This window comes from Ostrea edulis, chromosome 6 (genome assembly GCF_947568905.1).
Source record: "Ostrea edulis chromosome 6, xbOstEdul1.1, whole genome shotgun sequence".
NCBI classification, from domain to species: Eukaryota; Metazoa; Mollusca; class Bivalvia; order Ostreida; family Ostreidae; genus Ostrea; species Ostrea edulis.
The window spans coordinates 8,724,691-8,749,449 of record NC_079169.1 but is presented as its reverse complement, the minus strand read 5'-3'; the positions used below and the strand labels follow the sequence as shown (position 1 = coordinate 8,749,449).

The 24,759-nt window shown below is 34.2% G+C and overlaps 2 protein-coding genes across 2 annotated transcripts; one reads left to right on the top strand and one right to left on the bottom strand.

The window, feature by feature from the left end:
• Positions 1-133: 133 nt before the first annotated feature.
• LOC125646137 (adapter molecule Crk-like) lies at positions 134-20,118 on the top strand. Its single transcript, XM_048872299.2, has 8 exons — positions 134-306; positions 4,582-4,701; positions 5,175-5,328; positions 5,502-5,546; positions 5,849-5,977; positions 6,324-6,410; positions 13,457-13,534; positions 15,661-20,118. Exons 1-8 carry the CDS (start codon positions 272-274, stop codon positions 15,790-15,792), a joined length of 780 nt encoding a protein of 259 aa, XP_048728256.1. The 5' UTR covers positions 134-271; the 3' UTR covers positions 15,793-20,118.
• Positions 7,682-10,633, bottom strand: LOC130047118 (uncharacterized). Its single transcript, XM_056141483.1, has 2 exons — positions 8,703-10,633; positions 7,682-8,176 (listed from the first exon to the last, which is right to left on the bottom strand). The coding sequence occupies exons 1-2, from the start codon at positions 9,568-9,570 to the stop codon at positions 8,115-8,117; spliced, it is 930 nt and encodes a 309-aa protein (XP_055997458.1). The 5' UTR covers positions 9,571-10,633; the 3' UTR covers positions 7,682-8,114.
• Positions 20,119-24,759: the final 4,641 nt, after the last annotated feature.

Here is a 24,759-nt window from a genome sequence, read left to right as displayed (position 1 = left end):
ATCCAAACAAAGATTTGATATCACCAATTACATTTAAAATATTGTAGTAATATTCAGACTAAACATTGACAGTAAAATATATGAGTAGGAATTGTCTATTTTGTGAATTCAACATTGATTTTGTTTAGAGACTAGATTTGCGCTGACGAAATTTCCCGGATGACACCCCGCCATATTTGTTTATGAACCCACTTAGCTTCCTGGACAAGAAGACAGATATAGTATCAATGGTGGGTTCTAACTAAAGTACATCATCACTGTACCCCCTAAAATGGCAGGTGAATTTGACCCAGAAGATAAATACAGGTAAGTATTGACATGTCAAGTGCAAACTCGTAATAAATCTGCCCCTCCTCTTGTTTATGATAAGTTGACACTGTCAATGAAAATCATGTTTATATTCGAGTTGATTCTGTTTCTTATTTACTTTTAAAGTATATCCGTATACGCACATTTTATTAAGATTGTCAATTGATTTGTGAACTATTTGTGTAAATGAATTGAATTATTCATCTACGAAATGATTGAATTCTAGTACTATGTCATGTTATGACTCAGATTTAAAACTATTTACATAATTGAGATGGATGGGTGTTAATGTGTAATTACGTTTTCTTGATATTAGTCTGGGTATTGCAACCCAAAAATCGTATTGCGATATTAAATATTGTATTGAAATATATCACAGTTATTAACAATCTTGATGAAATAAAAGAAAAACAGTTATCTTCTGATATTTCTTTCAATCTACTTGAAATATTATAGATGAACATTGACAATGAATAGCTGAATCAAAAAATGGTTCAAGTTAAAAGATTTGTAGGCTATTTGTTCAGTTATTGCTGTAGCTCTTGGGCTCTTGCTAGGATATTCAATTCAAATCCACTACTAATCCTTGCAGAAAGTTAAACATGACTCGGGGGAGGGGGAGAAGTTGATACAACCTGACACAATCCCATTTATTTTGACTCAAATTGATGCTAACATTGCAGCACTTGGTGCTTCCACATGTGATTGGCTTGTAGTGCCATCGTTTTTGTTAACAATAATCACATACAGATCCGTGTTTGTCCAACTCTCTATTCTGTATTCCTTTTAGGAGTTCTGAGATTGATCACTGTTTTTTATCTTCACCTTTTTATACAGCCATAACTGTTACAACTATTTCATTTTCTTTCTTTAGTGTGAAGTAATGCATACTATAGGAGCTTTGCTCTTTCATTCAGACATTCACGATCAGTTTAATTTGCCGCCATTTTAAACTTTAAACCAGGGGCAGGTAACTTATTTATTATGAGGAATTTATAGAATATTGAATCTGAATCATTATTTACAAAAAAAATATTGTGATACGTATTGTCAACGGAATCGGGATTCACCGGTTAACCGGTAATATCGCACAGCACTACTTGATATTGGTACTTATATATACATCTTAATTACTTTCATAAAACATATGATATCTAATACTCGAACCGTAGAAATTTTGCACATAAGCAGGGTTTGACACTAAGGCCCGACCGACCGAGTCTACTAAATGATAGGTCCGGTCGGGTAAAATGTTGATTTACATGTACTAGTCCGACTGGTCGTGTTGAAAAAATAAACATGAAACTTTATTTTAAACCATAAGATATCTTATTTTTAACTTATAGCCATTTTTCGTTGTTGACACATGTGCGGGAATGTCTCGACTTCTCGTCCTCAAGGAAGGATGTTCTGAGAGAGAAAAAAGGAGTAGGTTGGGAAAAAACAAAGTAGGGCTTATGAAAAAGAAATTTTAAAAAAGCGGTTAAGGTCATTTTATTCTAACAAAAGACTAAAGAATTTCCGTGCCGAGTAGAATTTAAAGAAATAGTAAATGCGTTTGAAAATAAAAGCATCAAATTGAATGTTTTTGAGACAATTAAGTACGTTTTAGTTTAAACTTAACGTTTGTCATTTGAATTGAGTACTTAAATATGGAGAAACCATCAGGGTTTCTTTTCTCTGGAAAGTTTGTCAGGGCTAGTGGATGTAAGGTCATGTCTAGTAAATATCATTTGAAGTAGCCCGACTGGTCTAGTGCTCAAGAAAGTAAATGTCAAACCCTGCATAAGGGTAATTTCCGTAGAAACAAGGGGGGCATTTTTATTTGCTTTTCTTAAAAATTACATTTTGAAATGTTTCCTTTGGTTATCACATGAGGACATATTCTAACCCGGATCATCACGGGATTGTTTCATACTGTAAATGCAATTGAGTTGTGACACTTAAGACACCCTTCGTGAAATGAACTTATTTTACCCAATCTGGTAGGGAAAAACAATGATTTTTTTCTTTAAAAAAATGATGAGTAATTTTTAGGCCTACATTGCCTTGGAAGGTCTTGTGTAGACCCTTTTGCTGTGGGTTATTTGGTCCCATTGGAAATAATTTTGAATTTCCAACACCCGTCACAATGAGATATCAAACGTGATTAGTACACTTATTTTCTTAAAAGTGGATAAATTTGGAAACCTATTAATGGTTCTTTTTGTTCTTATAAGACAAAACTTATTTCATTTAACATTTAACTTAATTACATATTACAATTAACTTTCCTTGCAAAAATATTTTTTTGTTTTAAAATTCCTTGTTATGGTCATTGAATATGTTAACATAGAAATGATTTCTATGTTATCATTATTTCAGTGACCATTATTCAATTATTTAATTGTATAGGGCTACACACTCTACTCTGCTATTAGACTTCTGATAATTTACTGTTAATCGGCTTTCTAAAATAAACTCTTCGTAATATGACTGTAGCTTTCCAAGTCCTGATGAATAAGAAAGAAAATACATTTCATCAATTAATGATTTCATAACCATCTTTACTAAAAATAGGGTTACAGACTCTACAAAAAGTGAGCATTTATACACACTAAGTTTCAGTTGTCTGATACAAAGGAGGAAATTTTCATTGGAATTATCTTGTAAATAGATGTCACACTTTTAAATATGTGTTTGTCAAGAACAGGCAACGAAATTAAGGGGAAATACTTGCTAAATGCGAGTTAAAAATTGAAATTGCGAGTAAAAAAATCACAAGTGATCGCAACTTTTTGCGAGTGAAAAAAACGACGGTTTATTGGCTGTACTTTGAAGTTTACAATAATTTTGTCTTGTGCATAGAAACACTTTACAGAATGAATATACAAGTATTGAAAAAGTAAACGTAGATCGAATAAATAACTAAGGCCAAGGTCATCTCAGTCAGTGATGTCGAAGATGGTCTAAGTACTTCAAGCACACTTCAGGCATCTCAGTGACGTCTGATTTAGATAGCAAGCATGTTGATCTCGTCCGTGTCTACATGAAACAACAAATGACAGTGTTAGTGTCACCGTTTCACGCGGTGTCCTTCTGTACTCTATAGTCAAATACATGTACTTCGAGTTTGCAGGGTTTTCTTTTCAACTAGAATTTTTTAGATGAAATTTCCAAAAGTTTTGAACATATAGTTTGAATTGGCACAAACAGTCTTCAAGATTTCAATCCACATGATGTTGTAAATAGATGGTAGATCTTTGGACAGCGAGTACGCCGCACAAGTGTTTTAAATGAAAGAATTCGCAATCTTATTTTTATTATTGCACTTTAAAGGAGATTTTAAAAGATTTTCCCTATATTTTGATAAAGAGACATGCTTGTTTTCTTAAATTCATGTAAAACAGCAATCGATTGAAAAATGCTAGTAAAAGCTAAATTTTGCTAGTTGGAAAATAATCCACTAGCTAAAATTTGCTAGTAGTGAAAAAAAGTTAATTTCGACCCGTCATATATACAACCATATACAATATTTTAAGCAAAGTATACCTATAACCCTGGAAAGTTGAAAATATCACACTTTGTTCAAGTACTGATACTGTTTCTTTTGTTAATTTGTTATTTTTCAACCAAATCTGAAACTGTAAATGTTGAAAAAAAAGTGTATAAAATGCTTTTAATACTAAGATAAAACTTTATACATGTATACCTATTCTTGGATTTGACTAAGCAAATAATCTGTACAAAACATGCAATCAAATTTGACTTAAATCACACCCTCAAAATCATGTAAAATTTTCAATTTAACTAATTTGCAAATATTCGAAGTCCTAGTATTGCCTCAAGAAAATTTTCCCTGAACTTATATTTCTGAAATCATGGGAAGAATACAGTTCTAAGTTTGGTCTTATATTCTTGCCATTCACTTCTGTCATAAGAATGGGGGTGCGTGTGTCACCAAATATATCTTTATTTGGATATATAACAGAATATGGTGGTTGTTAACAAGAAAAGGTGGCCAGTCTCCTCCTCCTCTCCTCCCCCCCCCTTTCCCCCAATGACTATGCTTAGAAATATTGATGCTATGATAACAAAGATACACAATAAACATGGACATGGAAGAACTTTAAAAAAAAATGCCCTGTCATACTTCATGTCTTCCTGGAATAAGACAAAGGAATAGTAAAACTTCTCCACTCCTTTTGTCTCCATTCATTGGACTGTTCCTAGTCCAGGTATTATGGATGAATAGCAATAGGTCATCATGGTTCATTGGTTTCTAAATTTCAGTTGGTATTTCGGAACCCTGTCCAGGGAAGAGACAAATGAGATTTTGAACCCTACAGATTCTGGTGTCTTTCTGGTCCGTGACAGCCAATCCATAAAGGGAGATTTTGTACTCTGTGTTAAGTAAGTGCGAACTGTGATCATAGATAAGAAGCTAAACATACAAAGATTGTAGATATGATTAAATTATGTTATAATTTGCATGCATATATGTAAAGCGTGTGATGTGAATATGGATTTCATTAAATAATGAATGTAAAGTGTAATAAGCAAATTCTAATTTGAATTTCATCTGTCTGTATCAGAATGTTTATATAGTCATGGTAGTTTAAGTTCAAGTTTGTTCAACACCATTAAATTTGTCAAATAGATATTTTCATTGCATTCAAATGTAGATTGAAGTTCATTTAAAATCACTAGACACAGCATATAGCATGGGGCAGCCTACCTTTGTAAAACAATGCTGACTGGATTGATCCTGGCTATCTCATGCTGTGAACAGATTCAGCATTTGGTTATTATTATGAGTTTTATATCTCCATTATGCATTTTTCAGTACATGTATATTGACTTTCTGTCATTCGTCTCTTTTTCAGAGAAGAAAACAAAATTAGTCACTACATAATAAACAGAGTCCACGTGGGGACAGGGACAAGGTTCAGGATTGGTGACCAAGAGTTTTCCGACATTGCTAGCCTTTTAAGCTTTTACAAAACACACTATCTAGACACTACATCACTTATCAAGCCTGTAAGTCTCTGAAGGAGAAATCCATTCACTTTATCCAAAATGTCATTGTACTGTATGTTGCAAGTATTGTCATTTTCCAGGAAATTTACACGTATGTTAGTATAAATTATAGATATCCTTTGGTAGTATGTAAATTGTTCAATTTTATAGCAAATTTCTCTGTTCTATCACAGGCACCGAGGGACAAGGTTGTTGCCAAATTTGATTTTCCAGGCAGAGTAAGTACAGCGTGGAAAAATGTGCTTGCTAGTGTGGACTGTTGAATAGTACCATTAAATTCCAGCTCTGACCATTTTCATCTTTACAATTTAGAAATGACCTCGCACATCATGTCATTATTATTTGAATGTACGAATTTTGTTCTTTCAAGAGAGTCTGAACTATGATTTTACCAAATTTCTATTTATGAAGCAAAATGGATCAGTTTGAATTAACAACTCGCCATTAGTTTTCAATGACTCTTTTTATAATCTGTCAATTTTTTTTAAACTTAGATTTAAAAAATATTATCTCTTACCAGGACCCCGAGGATCTGCCATTCAGAAAGAGCGAGGTGTTAGACGTCATTTCTAAGGATGAAAAAGACTGGTGGACCTGTAGAAACAGCAGAGGAAATGTGGGCCAGGTCCCTGTACCCTATGTCTCAAAGGTTAGTATGATTAAAAACAAGGGAAAAGTATGGGGAAGAATTACAGAGAAAATGTGTATCAGGTCCCAGTACCAATATCTCAAAGTAGTAGAAAAAGTAGGGGGAAAAAACTAAACAATTACAGAGAAAATGTGTATTAGGTCCCAGAACTTGAATTATGTCTCTAAGGTTAGTTTGATAAAGAAAAACAACAGACAATTTGATATATTGTAGCAGGTATATACAACAAACATTCTGTAGATAGTGAAAATCTGAAACGGAAATATCATGTAGTTTTGTGTTGAAAACATATAGTGAACTTCTTTACTTCTGTTACATTTACATGGTATTAACGTTTTTCTTTCAGATTGATCCCAACGGTCCCCCTGTGGTCGCTGTTCCCCCACCTCCCCAGTCACCTCCATCTCCCTCTCCAGCCCAGCCAATCAAAGAGGTATAGTAAACAAATTAAGTACAGTAATTTCCACCCCCATCTCCAGCCCAGCCAATCGAAGAGGTATAGTAAACAAAATAAGTACAGTAATCTCCACCCCCATATCCAGCCCAGCCAATCAAAGAGGTATAGTAAACAAAATTAGTACAGTAATTTCCACCCCCATCTCCAGCCTAGCCAATCAAAGAGGTATAGTAAACAAAATTAGTACAGTAATCTCCACCCCCATCTCCAGCCCAGCTAATCAAAGAGGTATAGAAAACAATATTATTATTCTTTATTGCTGAAGACATACGTCTTATGGCATACATGTTTACAAAAATAATAAACAAGTTAACAATTGTATAGTATGGCATGACATGACATTATATGGTATGTTACACAATACTGATGTGAATTTATAGACAGAGAATGCTACATAAGTAAATCATTACGTAAATTAAAGGCACAGTAAAGATATTTCCCCAAATTACACAACTCTTTGAAATTTTTTACACTTAATAATTGTATAAGTTTAAAAACAGATGGGTTTTTCCAATAATACTTCTTGATATATTTCCTGCGTAATTCAATAAAGTAAGGGCATTTTAAAATGAAATGAAATTCATCCTCAATATCTAAATTACAAAGTTTACAATAGCGGTTATTTCTTGCTACATTAAAATGACGTCCACTCTCAATGGCAAGATTATGCGAAGACATTCTAATTCTACTAATATGTTTTTTATAAACATGTGGTATAGCCTTCATCAAGTAAAATTGCAATGAAAAATAGTCATAAATGTACATATAAATTTTACATCTTGGTGAGGAGTTGATTTGTTCAACAATACTCTGCACAAAAATATCAGAAATTCTTTGCTTAATTATTGGGAAATAAGTATTACAATATACGCCATTATATTCTTGATTACACCAAATATGACCCAAACCTATATCAAATAGTTTGTTTTTTATATGGATAGCCCAATTAATCACACGATTTCCACCCTTGTCTGCTTCTTCACGTAAACTTTTGTAACATGTTTTCAAAATACAATTTTCACTTTGTAATAATTTAAACCAAAATTTAAAAATTCTAAACCAGCGAACAATGTTCATGGGCAGTCTGCCTGTTTCTATATACACCATACCCAGGGCTCACACTGGACCAAAATTTTGTGTCGCAACCTGGCGCGTGTGCATCGACTCATACTGTTTATCTATATTTATCTATATTTCATGTATATTATTCAAGAGGGCATATACTACATATCATATATATTATGATTATTCTTAGAACATAGCTTTGTTCAGCTTTTATCATAAATCACTATATGATATTGTATTTTAGCAGATTGCTTATCAGTCAATCTAGATGACATTGCAGCACAATCATGGTTTTATTTTTAAATATTGTTGTTGGCTAAGTTGATTCAATTCTATTTCATACCAGCTGGGATAAAAATAGGGGGTATTCCATAGCCTATAACTGGCTACATTGAATAAAAACAATAAAGAGTTTCTATATGTTTATTAATCATGTTAGTAGTGCAAATGACATATAATACTCATCATTAACATTAAATTTGCAGTCTATAAAAAGTCACTGATGACAAAGATACTGAAGATTAATTAATGTATTACATAACACATCATCATAGTTTCACAACATCACATTCTTCAAAGAATTCACTGAAGAATCCTGTTTTCATCTTGAAATCTTTAATGGCAAGGCAGTCCTTTAGTAAATATCATCATGTTGTAGAAAAGGGAACTCGGGAAGTCTGAAATAAATTTTTAAATGGCTTAAGATGATGTGAAGTCAAAAGATGACAGCATAGCAATGTCAGAAAAACCTACAATTTTGCGTTTCCTCATGGCCATTTTCCATATAGATCAAACCAAAGACCTAAAGAATGATACAATTTCCCCGACATTCCCCCATTTTTAAACTATACTACCGTCAAATGGATTAGAAAATGTAGCTGAACATTCAATAATTTAATTTTGTAGATGAAATTGTTTTTGTACCGACAAATTAAATTTTATATGATTTTATTGACAAATAAAAACAAATTATTGATAAGTATCTTCCATTAACTAGCTTGTGTGCATAGTCACACGCTTTTTATTCCTCCCAGTCTAAAACAGGTAGCTCCCCAGTAAGCTACACAAAATACTTTATTTCTATTTTCATTTTGATATGTAGGCAACTCGCATGTGTAAAGTTCATTTCATTCACACCTACCTGCACACAGAGGATCAACCTTTTGTCTTGTGTAAACTGCTAAATAAACAAGACACCCCTACCTCTATTGTTCCCATGCGGCAGGGTATCCACATTCTGCACAGGTAAAACAGCCCTGTTTGGATGCCAACAGCTGAAATCCAAGATGGCGCCGCGATTTCTAAAATACGAAATGTCCATGTCGCATTTCCGGAATTTCTGTTGCATTTTTTCCTGAAAAATCGCAAAATGCGACAAATGCGATGGGCAGCGCGAGCCCTGCATACCATTATTTGTATTTTTCCTGACACCCAGTACAGACTTCAAATATTCCAAGTGCACTTTTTCAACATCCTTTGCACTATGGCTACCCCAAACTTCACAACTGTAATTAAGTATACTTGCAACATATGTATCAAATAAGGATAACATTGTTTCTGTGTTTAAATACATTTGGCTGACTTTAGATTTCAAGGAAAACATTGCTTTTCTGCCCTGGCTGGCCAATTGCTTTTGTGTGGTGCTAAACTTTCCATTGTAATTCATTAAAACACCCAGGTATGTGAATTTATCAACAATTTCTATAGGCTCCCCATTCAGATGCCACCTTTCATTACTGCTAATTTTACTCCCATTTCTGAAAATAACTATTTTTGTTTTTTCTACATTCACTGAAAGATCCCACTTTGTGGTATAGGTAAAAAGTGTATCCAGCATGCTCTGCAAATCATTAGCACTTTCGGAAAAAATAACCATGTCTGCATACATCAAGACAAACAGATTTAATTCTTGTATTTGTACAGGGATCATTCCTTTTGTTAAGAATTCGATCTCAAAATCATTAACATATAATGAAAAAAGTATGGGTGACAATACTTCCCCCTGTAATAAACCGATATCATTTTTGAAAACCTCAGACAACATTCCTGCTGATCTGACACAAGACTTCATATTTTCATATATCACACGAATAATACCAAGTAGTTTCCCCTTTATGCCAACAGTGCTAAGTTTTTTCCATAATTTTATTCTTTCAATTGAATCGAACGCCTTTTTAAAATCTATAAAACAGCAGTACAACTTTTTTTCTTACATAATGTCATATCAGTAATTGAACTCAGGCTAAATATAGCCTCAGCTGTGCCCCGCTTTGGCTGAAAACCAAACTGCGCATCGGTAATAACACGATATCAGTGCACATTTGGCTTTTTCTAAAGAATCGGCATCCCACCTAACTTTCTCAGATAAAGGTAAATCGGTATTATTAGGCCGCTCTTCGAATTTAAAATTCCCAGCTTTAAGTTGAAGATGTAAAGGTGCATGGTCTGAGTAAGTGGTGAAATTGGAGACAATGAATTTATCTATTAACTCGAATATTTCCGGGGTAGAAATACAATAGTCCACCACACTTAAACCCCTCGCTCCCATGAATGTATAATCCCTGTCCATTGCTTGTTTATGTCGTCCATTTAATATATGTAGCCCACTGGATTTACACATCGATAAAAGTTTGGAACCGTAATCGTTCAGTATTACATCAGGGTTGACTCGAACCGGCAAAATACGGTCGTTCTCATAAGTGATCATTTCGGCCACTTCACTTAAAATATCGCTATTAAGTATATCATCCGCTATGAAATCAGCCTTGTTTGAAGTTCTTGCATTTAGGTCCCCAAGTATCATCACCTTCCCTTTAGCCAGATATGACACTATTTGATTCTCCAATTCACTAAAGATATCACAATCATAAAGTCGGTAAAAGCTTGAATTACTTGGGGGGGGATATACACACATCCTAGGTATAAATCATCATCCAAATTCCGCAGCACATTTTGAATTTTAAGCCATATAATGGAATCGTGTTGGTTTTTGACAAGTTTCACAAATTTACAGATACTTTTACGGATCATAATAACTGTTCCACCTCCTTGAATACTTTTGCTCCTTTGTCTAGGGAAAAAGTAACAATCAAAACCATCAATATTTTGGTTATAGTTTTTTTCTAGCCAGCACTCAGTCAAAAGTATAATGTCGTATGTGAGAATGAAATTTCTGAAATTTTGCTCTGTAATTTTTGTGGAAAACCCTCCATTAATATTCCAGGATATTACTTTCAAATTTTCACATGGGGTATTCTCCTGTCTGCCCTATGCATCAGCATTCGAGTGACCGGTGTATTCGACTCCTTCAATATAGAGTTTGTCTTTAACCAGTCTCGTACTTTTCCTATTACGCCTTGCTTCATTCATAATAGGAATCAACATTTTCCTCTTCTCTTGTATTTTCTTTGGAAACTGTTCCTGTATACTGAAGGATGTTCCTGCTAATCTGTTTGCCTTCTCCCTCACTTTTTCTCTCATTCTGTATGAGGCAAATTTCACTACTATGGGCCGTGGTTTTGTCCGTTCTTCGTTCCGCCCACCCAGTCTATGTGCTCGTTCAATATTTTCGGACACTGAAGGAAGTCCTAGTTGATTCTCACAAAAATCATCTATTAGTGTTGCGCAGTTCTCTCTGCCATTTTTACGTTCCGCTAATCCAAAAAATAATAAATTGTCCCTCATACTTCTACACTGTAGATCGGTAACTGTATCTTCCAGAGATTTCTGCGTTTCCTCTAGATGTTGGATTTGCCCTTTGATCTCTTCTGATGTTTTCCGTAATACCCCTATTGTGTTGGACACGTTACCAATAAACAAAGTCACCTCCATCTCCATTACAAAATAAGTACGTGTGTGTGTGCACACATACACCGTTTTGGGAATAAAATTGATAGTTAACATTTTATTATGTAAGTAACTATTCAATAGATATGTTCCCAAGAAATTGCATCTATTTCCCGTTTTATTGTGTAATGAATGTAAACTGGTGTATTTCTTTACAGCTGTTATTTTTAATACAATAAAAATAGCACAAGGAAATGTTAAACCTGCTGGCTTCATAGTGATTCTCTAATGAACTTCAAGATAATATTTTTTTTAAAAAATAAGTCAAATAAGATTTAAAGATTTTCCCTTATTTGCAATCTTAAACACATTTCTTAAGAAAGAAAAAATACTTTTAAAAAAAAAAAAATGGCTTGGTCAAAATTTTTTTTAGGAGCATAGAAAGGGTGCGAGAGACAAAACTAACTTGTTCAGCTCAGACTTCGTTGGAGTTTGTCAGAATCTTGGGACTATCTTGGCAAAATAAAAACCTGTTATCCCAGTTATTGTATGATTTCATCAGACACACAAAGATGTAAGACAATTAAGAAATCATTTACAGTCCACACATTAACTTGATGCTACACATATTTGCAAATATTAACCCTAAACATACGGTTGTGACAAAAAGTGTCATGTGCAGGTGAATCTTAATAAAACTTCGAGAGATCAGGAGATGTATTCAATCCAGAAATTAAAGATCAGACCAATGTGGTTCATAGTATTACTAAAAGGGCATATTTACAACATCCTGGAGTTCTTTTATCACATGTTCCTTCATATTTTCCATTCATTGGCGTGTATGTTTCTAAATTATTATACCCCCCGCAACAAGTTGTGGGGGGGGGGGGGGGGTATACTGGAATCGGGTTGTCCGTCTGTCTGTCCGTCCGTCTGTAGACGCAATGGTTTCCGGACTCTAAAGCATTATCCTTTCCACCTACCATCACCATATCATATATATGGACTACCCATGGGATGAAGATGTTCCCTATCGATTTTGGGGTCCAAAGGTCAAGCACACTGGACATCTAAGTAGCAATTTGGTTTCCGGGCTCTAAAGTGTTATCCTTTCCACCTACAGTCACCATATCATACATATGGACTACCCATGGGATGAAGATGTTCCCTATCGATTTTGGGGTCAAAAGGTCAAAGGTCAAGCGCACTGGACATTGAAGTAGCAATATGGTTTCCGGGCTCTAAAGCGGTATCCTTTCCACCTACAGTCACCATATCTTACATATGGACTACCCATGGGATGAAGATGTTCCCTATCGATTTTGGGGTCAAAAGGTCAAAGGTCATGCACACTGGACATCGAAGTAGCAATATGGTTCGGTTTGTCATGCCATTTGTTTTTTACACTCAGAAAAGAGGTAGTTTATACCTATTACCAACACCCTTTGGGAGATTGGGGTAAGCGGGGGGTATTCTTAGTGAGCATTGCTCACAGTACCTCTTGTTTTCTACTGTTTTATTTTCAACCTTTTCAAAATTACACAAAACATAGTGCAGCTATTAGATCTTTGTTAAAATTGTTCTTTTAATTATCTACCCTCAAACAAAGCCCAGGATAGGCTTTAAAACTGACCAGTTAAACAATTATCTACCTGAAAAGGAAGCAAGGGTGTTGTGTTACCTATGTAAACACGTAATTCACACAGCCACACAAGGCCCAGGCATTCCATTATCTAGCTAAAGTCCAAGGGAATACAATTATTATTTTGTATGCTTAATGGCATGTATACACTATCACCATTTTGAGATTTCGAGAGTGAAAAAATAGTGAATATGTAAGGGGGCCCAAATTTACCAAGTTCGAGAGATAAAGAGTATATTCGTTTAGTTGAGAAAAAGACGAGACTTTGTGAGACAAGAACTTCACAAGATCCAAGTTGAAGCCATCAAGAGTCACCAGTAGTTTCTTTCTGTTGTATTTTCTTTTAATAATGCTTGGAAATAAGGCTTTCAAATTTAATATTTCTGTGAATAAACCGGTCAAGTTGATAGAAGACATAGCTTAACAGATTGAGAGTTGAGTTAGGATTATAAAGATTATGCAAATGCAAGATTTGCAAGCCATACAGCTTTTTATATTTTTTTATTATATTTTTTTTTATTTTATATAGATTCAGCTTCCTGCAAATGCTGTAGTCATTCACCAAAGGATACCAAGTGCATATGATCGAACACAACTCAAGCTAGAGGTCTGCATTTATAGTACATGTATTCACTATATGGCAATTTTAAAATGTTATTTTTATGCCCCCGAGATCGAAGATCGGGGGGCATATTGTTTTTGTCCTTTCTGTCATTTTGTAATTCTGTCATTCTGTCTGAAACTTTAACCTTGCTAATAACTTTTGAACAGTAAGTGATAGAGCTTTGATATTTCACATGAGTATTCCTTGTGACAAGACCTTTTCGTGGGTACCAACATTTCTGACCCCTTGACCTTGGAGCCTGACCTACTTTTTGAAAACATTAACCTTGCTAATAACTTTTGAACAATAAGAGATAGAGCTTTGATATTTCACATGAGTATTCCTTGTGACAAGACCTTTTCGTGGGTACCAACATTTTTGACCCCGTGACCTTGAGGTTTGACCTACTTTTTGAAAACTTTAACCTTGCAAATACCTTTTGAACAGTAAGTGATAGAGCTTTGATATTTCACATGAGTATTCCTTGTGACAAGACCTTTCCGTGGGTACCAACATTTCTGACCCTGTGACCTTGACCTTGGAGTTTGACCTACTTTTTGATAACTTTAACCTTGCTTTTTGAACAGTAAGAGATAGAGCTTTGATATTTCACATGAGTATTCCTTGTTACAAGACCTTTCCGTGGGTACCAACATTTTTGACCCCTTGACCTTGGAGTTTGACCTACTTTTTGATAACTTTAACCTTGCTAATAACTTTTGAACAGTAAGAGATAGAGCTTTGATTTTTCACATGAGTATTCCTTGTTACAAGATCTTTCCGTTGGTATTGAACCTTTTGACCTTGACATTTGACCTACTTTAAAAAAAATTTTTTTTACATTGTTCATAACTTCTAAATGGTAAAAATTAGAGGTTTCATATTGTACATGAGCATTTCTTTTGACAAGATCTTTCTACTGGTACCAAGATATTTGCCCTTGTGACCTTGGCCATCTTCGGAATTGGCCATTATCGGGGGCATTTGTGTTTCGCAAACACATCTTGTTTGTTGATATTATCAGAAAATTGTATTAAATTTCATATGTGTTTGGAAATGTTTTGAAATTGCAGACATATTTTTTATATGTCGGTCTTTAGACAGGACATATTATGGTACAGCGATGTCTGTACACTGTATAGCCATAAGGATGTTCAGGGTGTTCTGTGTCTATTTATATGTCGGTCTTTATATTTTTTGTTCGGTGTCTATTTTCATTTCTCTGTTTATCGAGCTGAAACTTGCAATGTAGCTTCTTTGTGGGTCACTCTAGACCATGTTGCAATTTTGATCCATTTCAGCCTCTTTTGCAGGGGTTTTGCCCCTTTATTTGTAAATTTCTGTTATATGGAGGGTACGTGATTTGTCCACTAACTCCTCTCACAATTTTCAAGTGAGGACTGGATTTTACAGACTATTTGTATGTGTATTGAAGACATACATGTGGAAAGGATTTTGATTTTCTTAATTTTTTGAGAAAATTACAGGTTGTTGAACTTAGTCCGTTTTTAGGAAATATTATATTAAATAGAGGACATGGTTTGTCCCTTTAACTCCTCTCACAGTTTTGGGCTTTTGTAAGTAGCTTGAAGATGTGAAAACTGTAGGGATTTTGATTCTGGACAATTTTTGATTTTCTTTGATATTTAGAATACAGTTGAACTTCAGTATCTTGAACACCGATATCTCGAATACCTTGGATATGTCGAAGTGATTTATAAGTCCCAACCATATTCTTCAAGTTTAATACCCTTGATATCTCAAATTCTCTGATATCTCAACAACAAAAATTCGGTCCCATCAAGTTTGAGATGAGGTCTGACTGTATTTACAGGTTATTGAACTTGGTCAAATGTGAAAATATTTTACGCCCAGAACTACCTCATGTTTTGTCTATCTACCTCCTGTCATAATTTTTAAGCAAGGACTTTTTTACTCATATGATACAAAGAAAGTATGTCAGAGCCTGATGATGGCTGATGCTACCTGTAATACCTGAAGCAAAGTTCTATAAATCATGATGTAAGAAAAGCGCCCCATATAAGTTTTTCATGGGCGTATTATGCAACATTTTCGGTACTCTTGTCAGAAATGTGTATTGAAGATTCAAAACATTTTTATCATTTCAGAAAGGTGAAATTATTATTGTGACAAAAATGAACTCTAATGGACTCTGGGAAGGAGAGGTGAATGGAAAGAAAGGAATGTTCCCATTTACCCATGTGAAATTTTTAGAGGATAATTCTGAGGATGGAACATAACAGGATTCTAGCTATTATTAACAAATTTACAATTAAGTCTATTAATAGTGCTGATGTAAGAATATGGAGTCTTGGAATAATCTCCCATGCTGGTGCTGCATTATTAATCTGATTACCAAAAAAAAAACTGAAAAAGAGTCTGTGTTCTGTCCAAAAAAAGATAACCTGTTTTGCTGAGATGTGTTCCAGGGTGTATGGAAGGCCAATCCGTCTGTTTATGTCTCTGTTAATTGAGGACCAAATATTGTTTGTGCTTCACAGAATCATTAGAATTAGGTTCATGTACAACATATTAGCATTAGAAGAGGGCAATGAATTTGAATGTAATGGATACTCTGAAAATTCATTTGATTGTCTCTTAGAGATATATACTAATATATGGTGTCATAATTGGATAAGAAATGAATTACCTGTATATTTAATACAAAATGTTCAGAAATGATTGAACACACAATCAGAATATTTGCATGTAATTTTGTGTTTTGTATTTGACTAATCATATCAGTATTACAGTGGATGGAGAGGTGACAGAATATAATGGATGGTGTATTACTACTGGGGTGTCTCTCTGTCCGTTCTATATCCAAACTCTGAATACTGTGGAATCTACGTCATGGCGGCTTGTATGCTTCTTCATTGCTCATTTATAGTGAATTTACAGCAAACATTTGTATCAATTTTGTATGGGTGTTTCTAATTTTAATATTTAACAGAGGTCAATTTGAACAAAAATTCATCCACACACATGTGACAGGGGTTGAGATTACTAGCTGGTTAATGAGATAGTCAGTCAGCTGGTTAATGAGAAAGAATTCAAAAGTAATGCATGTTATAGCCCTGCATGAATAAAGGTTAGCCAGTCATGATGAACAGGTAGAGGTGTCTGAACAACTGTGATGTGACTCTCAATTCTGTATTAAATGATTACATTACCTCTCAGGAGCAGGAAGTCTGTGAATTTTAATTGCGAACATGACTGAGAGATTCATACAACGTTGAAAATTACTCACTATGCATAATATGAAATTCATTTAGGAATATTTTCTCATTTATACAAAGTTGTTTTTGAACTATATTTCAAAAAAGGCTTCAATTTTCCCCTAGATGTAAAAGCATCATTGATCTTTATATTAGTGATTCCACGGTATTCTCCGAGTATGTTATTTCAAATCCTTACATGTCCTGTTCTTCCAGAAATACAACGAAATAAACAGATTTAAATCTCTTGGTTCATTCGATTTATACAATGAAGAAATATATGTATCCGTAGGGTTTTCCCCTTTATTAGGAAATATTGTGTCATATTGATGAACTGCTCTGCTTTGCAGTATGGCTTGATTCTGCTAAGTTTCTAAATTGACTGGCTCATTTTCAAATTTGTAGCTATTTATCTTTGAACTTTGGGAAAATTAATTTCTGATATTTAACAGGTATGCAGTTGTTTTTTGAAAAATCATGAATTGTAATCATATTGATGTATTCATTTTTGAGAAGTAAATTACCTTGAGAGGAGGTTTATATTTGTTTATGATTTATGTGTGTGTGTGTTTTGTAGAAGAAAAACAATTTAGGAAAGAATTTACAGATTTAAAAAGATATTTTAATCCATTGAAATGGCAGTACAATTGATTTGTTTTTCAACTCCATCAGATGCTAATCATTTGTGTAATATACATCCATGTTATTTATGTGTTTTGTATTGCTGATGTAGATGTTACAGTGTCTGAAGTGTGCTTGTAAAAGTTATATTCATGTAGTGCATTGTAAATTGATGTATTTAACATTAATTAAGATATCAACTATCCTTATTTAAGTGATTATCTTCTCTCTTTATGTCAGAGCAATTTTTATGACCAATGCTTTGATTCTCATGAATTTCATGGTAATGACTATCTTCACAGCATGTAGATGTGTTAGATCGCCAGGAATTTTTTTCATTACTACCTGATACAGGATTTAGAAACATATTTTACTAGTACATATGGGACCTCAAAGCATGAATGTACTACCTTAAAGGGGCGTGGGCACAATTTTTCATTGATTGATATTGACAGTTTTTCTGTGATAGAAATAAAGATCTTTTATGAATAAGTGGATTAAAAGTATTGTTAAACAGGATATACTCAGTATTTACATAAAATGCAGCTCCCAAAATCGTGTTTGTAAAGCAAGGTGTTTGTCTATATCTAGAGTGATTCGAATGTGCGTGCATTTCGTAGGACTGTAAACAAACGCCTGTCATTAGCCAGGAAAATACGTGCAGAGGGAAGAACATCAAGATCTCTTGTGAAAAGTATTCAACAGTTTGATGTAGGTTAGTGATAAATCAATTTAAGGAGCAAGCGCAGATAAGAAAGTACTGAATATTATCACTGTGAAAGCTTCTTTCACTGAAGCCATCAATTTTGGTGCCATATTGAGTCACGAACCATGTACACATTGACTTTGTACACATGCCTTGTTTTCAAATGAAAAAGTTTAGATTTTTTAAATACAACTTTGTGCCAGGTTTTGAAATTTAGGTTTGTTGCTATGTTTTACACATGTTAAATGCTATCATATTGTTAATTAAATATCTAAGTAGTTTTTATTTATTTATTTTTTGGTATACCAAAATTGGGTCCATGCCCTTTTAATCAGATAATAGAATTAATCGGAAATTACAATATTATGTATTGCATGTATATGAATTAGATAATACATATGTACATGTAGATCGGTATTTTTATGGTAAACTCGTGTTAGTTGAAGGATTTGCTGAAGAATCTACGGAAGGTACATGTAGTAATTGTGATCTGCCATGGGTAAGAATAGCACATGTAATCTTGATCAATAAATTAAATAAAAGTCAAAAAGCTTCCATAAATCATGGCATTTGAAGATTTCATTATAAGATAATCGCCCTGTATTTGATTTTGTATAGAAAGGAATTTGTATTTCTGTTAAAATCAATAATTATTCTTAATAGTTATGAATTATAATTGGGATGTGTTTCACTTTTTGTAGAAATTTGTAATCGTTAAAGCTGTATGACCCGATGTTCATGTATTATTTTTGTACATAATTACTTTAAAGCAGATTAATTACTTTATATAGTTATTAACTTTCCCTTAATTACATTCTTGAAAACATCTGCATGTAAAAGAAAACTGAGAATATTATTTATAAAGTAAATATAGTGGGTACATATATAAATCATCCCATAATAGACGTCTATGAATAGACCCACGCACGTCAGGGGAATCCCAACATGATGTATTAACTCATACGCAACTGTCTAGTTTTAAGGCTGAAAGAGCGTAAAACAACGAATTACTAAGAGGTATTTGATATTTTTATTTCTATCAAACTTATGGCACGGTACTGTTATAACAAAATACACAGCTTTACACAGATAAGACCACCGATGATCTGAAAGTTTGAACTGGTCGCGTGACTGTCACTTGAAATGGCAGAGTGACGCGGTTATTTGTAAACATCGATTTAAAATCAAATAATTTGGGTTAAAACAGGTGAAATAATTTATGATATGTCATACAGCCTCATAACTACATATGTGCAATGATTTAATAGCGTTTTTACGAGATGGAAAAAAATATTGTAATTCGGACCATACAGCTTTAAAGATAATTTACCTGTGATTAAGATTTGTTAGTTGAGGCCTGTCTACATTTTTATATGAATACTTGTTTCTAAGTCAGATCCACACAATGTACATGTTCTTTATTAATATCAGACAGGGTCTTTCCAAACCCACAATTTAAATGTCTTCGTAAAAATTGTACACTTGTAAGCATATATAGTCTGGACAGGAATTTTTGAAAATTAGGAAAAGAATCAATCTGATGAAAATTAGGTGTTAGATCCACTTGCATCACATGATACCAAATTATGTGAATAAGTTGATTATCAAAATAGACTGGGAAAGAAACTGAAGCCTCCTCCCACAACTCGCATCTAATGAAATATTTGGAGTGTTTTTAAAGCATTTAAATGTATTCCTTTCTCTCTTTGAAGAGGCTATTTTGTATCCACATAAGCATTCCATTTTGCTATGTTTCAATGAATGCGTGGAGTCTTGAAGCAACATATATAGTAATTAAATTTTGACCTCAGTAGATTCAAATGTTATAGAAAAGAGATTAATACATGTTGGAAAAAAAGGGGAAAATGACAAAATTCCAGACAGTCAAATTCAAGGAGCTTAAGGAAAGTGTTCAGCGATATGTAAGATTACACAGAATGTAGATCTGTTGTCATTATAGAAAGCTGTAACAAAGTTTCTGGAAAAAAACTGCTAATTCTGAATAAAAATTGATATGCATACCAATTTGTTGAATAATCTATATACCGGTTTAAGTCTTGGGTGTATGATTACCTGATTGGTGGTGTGTCTTGGGAAACCAGGATTTTTGGTAATAAGTAGTGGCATTTTAAAGGTGTGCTTGTTATTTCGTTAGCATATAATTACAGTTCAGATTTTAGATGTAAAGCTGGCTTCACCCATCCTGTACTCGCTCCAGAAGTGACTGCAAAGTTTATTCTCAGGACATGGACACCATGTTTCCAAGGCTATTTCGAAATGCTACCCCTCATAAAGAATTTGTCATTTTGAAAAGATTTGCCTGGGTAGCATAAATGAAGAGAAAGTAATAATATATTGTTCATTTTTAGGTCACTCAGGTGACATATTGCTATTGGTCTACATCCGTCGTCCGTTAACAACTTCTTCCCAGAAATTACTGAGCCAATCTTGACCAAATTTGGTATGTAGCATCTGTAGGTGAAGGAGACTGGAAATTGTAAATTTCATGACCCACCCCACCCTAAGGGGCCTTAATTTTGGGGTAAAATCTGTAACATTGGTGTATTTCTTTAAAAATCTTCTTTACTCCTGGGCATCTAGCAGAAAAAGGGAATATAAAATAATAATGAGCAAGGAAGCTTCTACCAAAATTTTTAATTTCATGACCCAGGGGGTAGGGGTTCTGACCTCGGGGTGGGTCCAAACTTGGTATATAGTGTTTGTGTAAAACACTTAAATAACATTTTTAGTGCTATTGATACTAAATGGATATTTAGAAAAAGCATGTAGTCCTTTAATAAAATTGTAAATTTGATGATCCCAGGGGTAGGGGTTTTAGTATCAGGTTGGGGCCAACATGGTCAGTTATTAAATGTGTGAACAATAGACATTTTTAACCTCTTGATAACTATCATTCCAATTTTTTTCGAATTTGGTATGAAGCATCTTTGGAACAAGAGGGACATAAAATTGTAAATTTCAGGATTCTTGGGGGTGGAATAAAAACTGTCCAAAATTGACCAATTTTCAAAAATCTTCTCTAGAACCGTACATGGGTAAGAAAAACGAAATGCATTGTGAAGTAGAGCAGGGAGGCCTCTACCAAAATTGTAAATTTCATGAGCCCACGGGTAGGGGTTCTGACCACAGGGCAGGGCCAAACTTACGATATAGTGTTTGTGTAAAAACACTTATATAACCTCTTCTTTAGTGTTATTGATACTAAATGGATATTTAGAAAGAGCAGGTACATGTAGTCCTTTACAAAAATTTGATGACCTTGGAGTAGGGGTTCTGACCTCAGGGTGGGGCCAAACTTAGTATATATTATTTGTGTGTAAGTTTGCTGATACTGTATAAAATCGAAATGCATACTTAGGAACAGGCTGATTAAAACAAAACCTCTCACTTCGCTCGATATACGGACAATCGCAGTGATTTTGATGAGGTTTGATTTTAATCAGGCTAACTTAGGAATAGTAGAAAAGGATGTACAAAAAATGTTGAATTTCACACCCCAGGGTTTTGACTCTAGGATGGGTCCAAATCGGTCATATCTTTTAATGTTAATCCACCCATTATATTATGTAAAGCCTTTCATCAGGGTCACTGTGTAGAAACGGACTAGGGTAAAGTACGATACCCTAGTCCAAGATCGCGACAGGAAAATACGCTTCCATATTTCTCCTTAAGATATTGATGTTTTCTGTCTTGAGTTCTTCATTCATTCTGTACCAATTAAATGGGAAATGCTAGTTTTAAATGCTTATCTGGAGATTTTATTCAAACTGGGCGTATTTAACAAGAAAACCCGCCTCGAAGTTTTGCTACAGATACGATTAGCGTAAAGTTTTTTCGCGATTAGGATAAAGTGTGTGTACTTTTGTGTAAATTTCCACTTTCTTGGCTCAATAGTTTTTGAGAAGATTTTTCCTATATATTTCTATGTAAAAACACATCTTGATTTTAGCTTAAGATATTCAGAACAGGAATGATTTTTCAAATTTTGCTAAAAACAGTTTTATCTTTTTAATTCATTTCAAAATTCTTCCCCTTATACAGTTTTTATTTATCTCGCCAATGGAAAGAGTGAGATAATCTGATTTCCGTCCTCGTCCTCATTATTATCACACTTTCAACTTTTCTCCGGGGTCATCTGTGCTGTTTTCAACCAAACTTTGCACACAGCTATCTATTCGTTTTAGTGCGGGGGACTCCAATGATTGGCCATGCCATTTTCCAGAAGGAAGTGAGGAAGAAATAGGACGGTTGTATTTAAAACTTAAAAAGTAAATGCTACCTAAAACAAAAGATTTAAGATGGTTCATACCATGACTTCTATGGCCATTGTGGAGCTCACTATTTGGGGTTTGAAGTTTTGTAGAAACACACTTGAAGAAAACTTTTAAATGCCTTCCCAAGAATTACAACTTTTAAAACACGTTGGGTTAAAATTTTCATGTAGGAAAAAACAAGAAATTGGTCATGCAAGTAGAGTAGTTTCAAGTTTTTTTTTTTTTTTCAGACCATCACCTCCGAGAACTGTAAGATACGCTATAATATGAAGGGAAGCCATTTGATATACAGATAGTGTAAATATCATTTGATATACAGATAGTGTAAATATCATTTGATATACAGATAGTGTAAATATCATTTGACACTGGTAAATGTTGTGACCAATGAATCGTTTGTATGATTTTATTAGACTGCATTCATAAAAATGTATAAATGGCCATTGTTGCTAAGAAACATCTTAACCTGTAAAATTATTTCAAAATGCCACTTCTGCAGTTTTCATCTGATTTTAATGAAGCTCTCTGCACACATTTTAGACTGTAGATAAGCAAAATTTGTATTCAACATAAAGGAGCAATATGGTTGTTGTAAATCAGAAAGCCAACAGAACTCGCAGATTTTGTCTGATTTCGAGGACCATGTGACCGCTTCTGTTATATAAATAGATACTCTGTTATATAAATAGATACTCTGTCAATTAAATGCTCCTCCTCCCACAGCCTTGCCTGATTTTAATTACTCTTTTACAGGTTAGCAATACATAGAGATGCGTAATTTTGTACACTCCTTATTGTTTTCTATGATGACAAGATTGCTACGGGTACATGTAACAATATGTCCCCCACCGCCACTAACAAGTTGAAGCACAAACATTTATAGAATCAAAATTGCGGTGGAATATGATCAACTACATATTTTGACTGGCAATCCTACAAAGTTTGAAAAAAATCTGTAAGGCGATCTCTGAGGAGTGTCCCTATAGTGTAAAATGTACAAATTCAACAAAGTCCCATAACTCCTGTAATTGTAATTAAAAGATTTATATAGCGCCCTATCAACATTAGTTCTCTAAAGCGCTTTACAAATGTGAAAGAAAAGATAATTTAAAATCGATGTGCATATACATGTGAATAAAATATTCATAGTGTCAGAATTAAAATGCATAATTATTATTATCAATATATAGCGATATATGATATGATTACCCTAATAACATATGAAACAATTTAAAACAACCCTTAGGAATAATTAAATACATAAAAAGGACATATGTATAATAAAAAAAAAAAACAGCGGGTTTTTTGTTGTTTTTTTTAATTGGGTTTTTTTCGCCTGTAAAGGCGAATCAAAGTGGCGGAGCAATATGATTAACTACATAAGGTGACTCACAATCCTACAAAATTTGAACAAAATCCGTCGAGTGGTTTCGGAGGAGTTGCGTCCACAAAGCGCACGGACACCGGTATATCTATGTCCCTTCTGCGTTGCGGTGAGGGACAAAAATGGATTAATCTGGCAAATTATTTTACAAATCTAAAATGCTACCTATACCACGTACGAGGTTTTTTTCCCCTCTGATTTTTTGAAATAGTTTTTTTCCTTCTGCATATGAAGCTCTTAAGACTACATTGATATACGTAACCATTGCTATGACGGTTACCTTTCTGTGTCGAGAAGAAATGTGGTGCTTGTTACTATAAATAGAACAATCTGTCAATATTTTCAATATAACCGTTGTTGCTTTACACGTTTACCTTTATAAGATGAACCATCTAAAATGCTATTTCTTCTATAGCTGAATTCGTCCTATCTCACTTCGTCACAGCACACTTCATCCCAGCTCACTACAGTCCGGTTTATACCACTTCACTATAGCTCAGTTCATACCAGTTTACTATAAAACAATTTCCAATCCACTACAATTCGACATGTCCCTACTTACTATAGGTCAGCTCGTCCCTACTTACTATAGGTCAGCTCGTCCCAGCTCACTATAGGTCAGCTCGTCCCAGCTCACTATAGGTCAGCTCGTCCCAGCTCACTATAGGTCAGCTCGTCCCAACTCACTATAGGTCAGCTCGTCCCAGCTCACTACAGTCCATCCCAGTTTACTATAACACAGTTTCCAGCTCACTGCAACTCAGTATGTCCCAGCTGACTATAGCTAGACAGTTCGTCCCATTTCGCTGTTGCCCAGTTCGTCACAGCTCACTATAGCTAAACAGTTCGTCACAGCTCACTATAGCTAAACAGTTCGTCACAGCTCACTATAGCTAGACAGTTCGTCACAGCTCACTATAGCTAGACAGTTCGTCACAGCTCACTATAGCTAAACAGTTCGTCACAGCTCACTATAGCTAAAC

Excerpts from the sequence above, each read along its gene's own strand:
- LOC125646137 (XM_048872299.2), top strand. The coding sequence starts at position 272 with ATGGCAGGTGAATTTGACCCAGAAGATAAATACAG. Across the intron at positions 5,329-5,501 it reads CTACATCACTTATCAAGCCT|GCACCGAGGGACAAGGTTGT; the intron begins GTAAGTCTCTGA and ends GTTCTATCACAG. Across the intron at positions 5,547-5,848 it reads AATTTGATTTTCCAGGCAGA|GACCCCGAGGATCTGCCATT; the intron begins GTAAGTACAGCG and ends ATCTCTTACCAG.
- LOC130047118 (XM_056141483.1), bottom strand. The coding sequence starts at position 9,570 with ATGAAGTCTTGTGTCAGATCAGCAGGAATGTTGTCTGAGGTTTTCAAA. Across the intron at positions 8,177-8,702 it reads GCCGCATGGGAACAATAGAG|ACTTCCCGAGTTCCCTTTTC; the intron begins GTAGGGGTGTCT and ends AATTTATTTCAG.